Below are 7,103 nucleotides of genomic sequence, written 5' to 3' on the forward strand. Positions count from 1 at the left end.
TATATATATATATATACAATAGACAAACCAATGGATTCTTTACACGTATATAAGTTCAAAATGAGAAAGAGAAAAGATGTTCTGTGTTTTAATAGAAAGTCAGATAGATCTGGTTATGTCCTAATTTTACTTGTGTAATTGTGGGAAAATTATCTTGGCTCCTATTAATCATACCATATGTTGCGAGCTCTGATAGCATAGTGGCTAAGACACTTGCCTGCTAACCAGACGACTGGCAGTTCAAACCCACCAGCCACTCCTCGGAAGGAAGGTTGGGCAATCCTACTTCCGTAGTGATGCTGCCTCGGAAACCCAAGGAGGGGTCGCTATGAGTCGGGGCCGACTCGACGGCACATAACAACAACATTAATTATGTACTTGATTTTCCCAACTAGTTTTCCCGTGGATATTTGCTTGTTTCATCCTTTATGTCACACAATGCATATACCGAAGATGATAGGAGGGATTCCAGTGCTTGCAGATGGTGTTTGTGCAGAAGCTAAGAATGTCAATCAGGAAAGTGTCACTGGAAAATTAAAACTTACCATGGGACCAACATCCCCATTTTCACCTTTTTCACCAGGTGGGCCTGGCAGACCCTAATGAAATAGAAAAATAAAAGAATCACTATGAATTTAAAACATACTTTTAGCGAATTTCTAATGCAATAAAAAATAAAGTTAAATAAGAATGTGGAACAAGTATTCAGAAAACATTTAAAAAATACTTATAATACAAAATACTTATAATGATTACAAATGGTAAAATCTTTATTTACAAACAAAAGTTATGCTTTGCATAATGTTATGCTAATTTATATAAGCTATAATAAGTAAATGCATAATATGATCTGGGAATTTATGAGCATTTAATAATTTGCTATACATTTTGTAATCGTTAGGACAGTCATGCTAACAATGTTCTGAAAAATTTTGTCTCCAATTATTTTAAGCATCCTATGAAAGTGATAAGGAGCTCTGGTGGCACTGTGCCTGAGGCATTTGACAGTTAACCAGAAGATTGACAGCTAACACACACCAGGCTTTATGCAGAAGGAAGATGGGAAAATCTAATTCTGTAAAGATACATCACCGTGTAAACACAATGGGGGTCGCCATGAGTCAGAATCGACTAGATAGCAGTGAGTGACCCAAGTGATACATTTACATTTATATACATAGATATACACACACACACACACACTATACACACACACATATATATACACACACATACACATATATGTGTGTATTAGAAAAACTCTTTTGAAAATATCTCAATTCATTTTCAGAGTCATATGTATCCTGTGAATTTTTGACCTGGTAATTCCACTTCTGAATTTTAAAATCGACAAGACTAGAAAACCTGTCAGTCATACTTCTTTCATACTCTCAAATCCACTTGCATTCTATCCTGTTGCACTCTACTTTAGGGGATGCTCTGTGTTACAATATAAAGTCAGACGATCAGGTTATGGCTAAATTTTACCTGTCTTCATGGGGAAATTATCTTACCTAGCGACGGCACATAACAACAACAACAACAACAGGTATTAGTCAGGAGCTCTGGTGGTGTAGTGCCTAAGGCATTTGACTGCTAACTAGAGGGCTGGCAGTTCAAACCCAACAGCCACTCCTTGGAAGAAAGTTTGGACAATTTACTTTCATAGTGATACCACCTCGGAAACCCAAGGAGGGGTTCGCTATGAGTCAGATTGGGCTCAACAGCATGTGTTTGTTATTTTTGTTTGTTTGTTTGTTTTGATGTGCTAGGTACATAACAACAGCAACAGTTACTATTTACCACACATCTTATTGACCATTTATTTGATTTCCCTAACCATTCCCCAAGAAGAATTGTTTCTATTTCCTCTTTCACTTCACACAATATATTTTATGTATTTCAACTGTACACTTAATAAACAACTTTATGCTATTTGTTTTTTATGTTTAAAATCATAAGCCACTTTGAGGCAGTGGCCCTTTAGGTGTCAATTTTGAATGTCTAGCAAAGAGCATAGGGCAAGGCAAAAACCAACCACTCGATGAAATATTTACAGAATGAATAATGAATGAATGAATCCTAAGAAAAGAAATCAACAGGAAGAGCTACGTGTAAAAAATTTTTTATTATAACAATAGTTATAACAGTAAAAATTCTTGATTATCCCAAATATACAATCATAGAAAAATAGTTAAATAAATTTTAGCTAAATAATTTAATGGGATATTATGGAACTTTTAATATGATATTTTTCAACACTCTAAATATGGATAGTGTTTATGATAAGAAATAAAATCCAAATGCAAATGCATATACATGGAATGAATTTAACTGTAAATATGTATAGAAATATATGTGGTGATTGTTGGACAGAAATAGTAAAAGTGGCCATCGTTTTTAATATGGTAGTATTATTGATTAATAGTTTTAGTGTTATAATCATTTATATACATCATAATATGCTCTATAGGAGCTCTGGTGGCATAGTGCCTCAGGCACTTGACTGCTAACAAGAATTCTAGCAATTCAAACCCACGAGTCTCTCCTTGGAAGGAAGATTTGGGCAATCCACTTCGATAGAGATACCTCCTTGGAAACCCAAGGAAGCATTGCTATGAGTCACAATCGACTCGACGGCAGTGAGTTTGCTTTTTGGTTTTTACATGTTCTATACATAGCTTGGCTTTAATGTTTGTACAGTAGTATTTCAGATGCAACCTACCTAGAAAATTAAAAAAAATGCAAATAATACTTTTTAATAAAATTATTGATTTTCTGGTACTGCACTGATGTGCCTGCAAATTATTTGATCATGATCCACAGTGATAAATACATTTACTTATTATCCTCTAAGCATGCATAGCTGAAATATAAGTTTCACAAAGTAATTCTTATCCTTATTGCATAGATGATGCCCTTGGATATTTTCAATCTATTTTTACCTCATCTTGATCTTTTTTATTGTTTTTAACACTGACAATGACCCACTGAATCATTGTATGACCTATTAATTAGACATGACCTTCAGGTTGGGAAGACAATGCTGTACTGTGTTTGTAAACTTTTTTCAAAATTTATTTTTGATTTGCCATATACTCATTTTTATGAGGAATTCCTTCTTATTGATTTATAACAGACAACATAGAGTAAGGTTTCCTATTTTTTTTTTTTTTCCTCAAACATAATTTAAGTGTTTAGGAAAAGAGCTTGCTGTGTTAGGTACTTTCCAAGCTGTCATCATTATCTGACAGTAGAATCTGGAATTTCAAGTGAAATTCCTGGTAAATAAAAAGACAGTGTTTCTCAGATTTTAGTCTACCTAAAAATTACCTGGGGAGATAGTTAACATTTTATACTCTAAAGGTCCTCAACTTCAGGGATTCACAATCATTGATGAAGCAAAAGACTTTAAATTCTTAAATATCAAGATAGATTTTAACATAGATGAAATGAAAATTTCATTTTATGACCATCCCTATGTTATGTTTGTTATGTGCCATTGAGTCGGACCCGACTCCTAGTGACCCCTCCTTGGGTTTCTGAGGCAGTATCACTAGTGCCCATCTTTCTTCTGAGGAGTGGCTGGTGGGTTTGAACCTCCAGCCTTCTGGTTAGCAGTTAAGTGCCTTAGCCACTATTCTACCAGAGCTCCCTGACAATCCCTAAGGAATTACAATTTAAAAATAACTGAGTTTTCAGAAACATCATAAAAATTACCAATCATATTCCTTATCTTTTGTCCAGGTTTTTGTGTTCTTTTAGTACAGATTGCATCTGATTTAGGATCCAAAATTTGAATTATATCCAATATAAATATTGGATGTCAGTTTTCTTTTATTTCTATTGAAAGCTCAGTTCTGTATTGCTGTCATTTCCTTTTGATGTATGTGATTATTCTTAATGTTATTCCCAATAGAAAAAGATGAAATATTTATTTCTTTTTGATGAAACTTGATTGCAGTTTGAGCTGATTAAGACAGAATTTCTCATTATTAAAATTAAGAGACAAAATGAGTCAAATTCTCTTGTTGCAGGCAAGTAAACATGCTAAATGGCACTACAGCGTTATGGGTTTTCATATAGCCTAACTTTCTCCTCTTGGAAGGAAGATTGGGCAATCTACTTCCATAGTGATATCACCTCGGAAACCCTAGGGAGTGATTTTGCCTGAGAGAAACATTCTGTTTTAAAGCCTGTTGATTTGAAATCATTTATCATTCAAAAAAAAAAAAAAAAAAGAAAAGAAAATAATTTAGTCCACAACTCTCTTTACATATCACTCCTTAATATAGACATCAGAAATATTAAAGTTGAAAAAAATCAAGGAATTTAATCTGAGTATTAAATTATTATTATTTATGTCTAATATAATTGCTAACATCTATTCTGCCATGAAAACTCAATTAAAGGATGCAAAATGCAATTGTGAACATGTTAATTACATTAGCATCTTTTCAGATTCCTGATTTAAAGAGATAGCTGTGAGAAAATATAATCAATTTTCTTTTTAATGAACTGATGTCTTCAGTCACTCTCATCAAAGAGTATATTTCTCACTTTGTGGAACAGAAGATAATTTCTTTTTTTTTTTCTTTTTCAGAAACGAAGATAATTTCTTATTGAATATTTTATAAATATAAGCTACAAAACACCTTCTTTAATCATGCAAACTAAGCTCCTAAATTACTACAAGCTTATAGGGTTCAGAGCAATCAGTTAAAAGAAAAAACAAAAAAAGAATAGCAACATATTCATTAGCTCTTTATTTATTAATGCTCTGTTGTTAACAGATATGTGTGCTTCCCACATATACTGATATGCAGTGTTTATATATGATAATTTATTATTGTTTTAAAAGTATATATTTAAGCATAACTAATATGGTAGCATAGTGCCTAAGGCACTTGACTGCTAATCAGAAGGCTGGCGGTTCAAATCCACCAGCCACTCCTCGGAAAGAAGATTGGGCAATCCTACTTCCGTAGTGATACTGCCTCGGAAACCCAAGGAGGGGTCGCTATGACTCGGGGCCGACTCCCACGGCAAATAACAACCACAATATGAAAGTGAACTTTCTGCACTTTCCAAGTTTAATTTGATATTAAAATGAAAGCAAAATTGTAGAACACCATGTTCACTGGTAGACAACCACTGGGTATTTTAACAATGATATTCATAAAAATATAATGGAAAATACTGTATAGAATAATGAACATAATAAAGTATTTCCCTTCAAAAATCAATGCTTATCTTTTATTTTACTTATCAAAATAAGGAAAAATGTTAAAAATATATATAAATGTAACTTATGTTTACTTTTTCACAACTTCACTACTTCTTAGGTACAATATATCAGTTGATTTATGCATTTCTTAAATTGTTACATAAGTAATAAATTAATGTTGTTGTTGTTGTTATATGCCGTCAAGTCAGCCCCGACTCATAGCGACCCCTCCTTGGGTTTCCGAGGCAGTATTACTACGGAAGTAGGATTGCCCAACCTTCCTTCTGAAATAAATTAATATGGTACTCAAATATCATTTAAAATTAAATTTTATACTCCTTTAAAGGATCACTAACCCACTGCCATGTAATTGATTCTAACTCATAGTGACCCCCATTGGGTTTCCAAGGCAGTAAATCTCTATAGAAGTAGATGGGTTTGAACCATCAACCTTCTGGTAAACAGTCAAATGCTTACACAATGCACTGTCAGAGCTCCTTAAAGGACCACTATGTAGATTTAAACTAGTAAGCAGAAGAAGAAAGTCAGACTTTTCCAAAGTATGTAGGACCCAATGAATATCAAGTGATAGGGTAGAAAAATCTCTCAGAATAGGTGATATCTACAATGAAATATTTTGCCTGAGCCGAGTTGCAAGACTTATTTGAATAAAAACTTCTTAGCCTACTTTCTACTTTCCCAATGTATTACTTCCTTTTTTGAATATGCAAAATCAAATATAAGCTAGTTATTGTATAAAAATTAAATGATGTCAACTAAAATAATTTTTAATTTTTAGGAAACCTGCTTTTCAGGAAATAGATGACTTAATTCAGGTATAATCACCTATACATGTATTTAACATATATATCAAAACACTATATTCTCATAATGACTTTTTCAAAAATAAATCTCCTTTACTTTTGGTATGTTTGCAACTTTTCTTTAAATATGCCAACAAAAATATGTGTCATATTTATTTTGGTTTTGCTAAAAATGAAAATATCAGTCCTAAGCATTTAACTTGTACTTTATCAAATTTTTGTTCTGATTTATTTACTATTTCCCAAAATTATCTGTCATGGTTTGTCATTTATATATAATCAGACTATTCTGATTTATAAAATTGGTATAATAAATCAATTATTGTTTGTAATTACTAAATTCACTGAATAATTTCTGTAATAATGTTGGAATCAAATTAAATTCTGAATTCCTATAAAGTTAATTAGAGAAAATAAAGAATATTATCATTTTATTTCCATAAATAAGGAATAGAAAACACCATTTTTATAGTGTTAAGTTTATTTTTTGGCTAAATAATGAAATAGAGTTTTTAGGAGAAAATTGGATTTTTTAAAAATCTTATTATAATTTTAAAAAAATAAGCTATTTTAAATTTTCAATTTAGTATTAATTTGTTGCTTATTTGACCTTTTTTTTTTTTTTTAATATTTGCTGTTGCCAATTGCTGTTGGCAGTTGCTGTTGACAGTTTGTTATTTGTTCAAATATTTTAATCTATGCATCCAAAGTATTCATTATCTCTTATCAGACATATGGAAAATTTCTTCTAGCTTCTTACTTTTAAGTTTCATATTTAACTAAGGTTGTATTTCATCTTTTAGGTTAAATGGGAATGAACATAAAGCTGGTGCAGTGTCTGAATTGGGTCTAACTCTACTACAGAAATGGAAACCAGATTTGATACATTCTCAGAAAAACAATAAATGCTAAAAATCCATTGAAGTTCTATTTTAAATTTAAGTGAAAGTAGACGAAGTTTAATGTTTAAGTAAAACAATCACCACGTTAAACATTGTACTCCAATACCTACATAAGGAAAAAAAAAAAAAAAAAAAAAATTGGTAGTGACA

The 7,103-nt window shown here is 31.8% G+C and overlaps 1 protein-coding gene across 1 annotated transcript in view; it reads right to left on the reverse strand.

Moving 5' to 3' along the window:
- The window catches only part of COL11A1 (collagen type XI alpha 1 chain), a 316,494-nt gene that overhangs the window by 59,665 nt on the left and 249,726 nt on the right, over positions 1-7,103 (reverse strand). Inside the window, exon 47 of the mRNA XM_007951592.2 lies at positions 546-599. Coding sequence (XP_007949783.1) covers positions 546-599 — 54 coding nt within the window. The remainder of the gene's footprint in view (positions 1-545; positions 600-7,103) is intronic.

The sequence above is a fragment of the Orycteropus afer genome, unplaced genomic scaffold (genome assembly GCF_000298275.1).
Source record: "Orycteropus afer afer isolate SDZICR_OR568_19922 unplaced genomic scaffold, OryAfe1.0 scaffold00301, whole genome shotgun sequence".
Taxonomy (NCBI): domain Eukaryota; kingdom Metazoa; phylum Chordata; class Mammalia; order Tubulidentata; family Orycteropodidae; genus Orycteropus; species Orycteropus afer.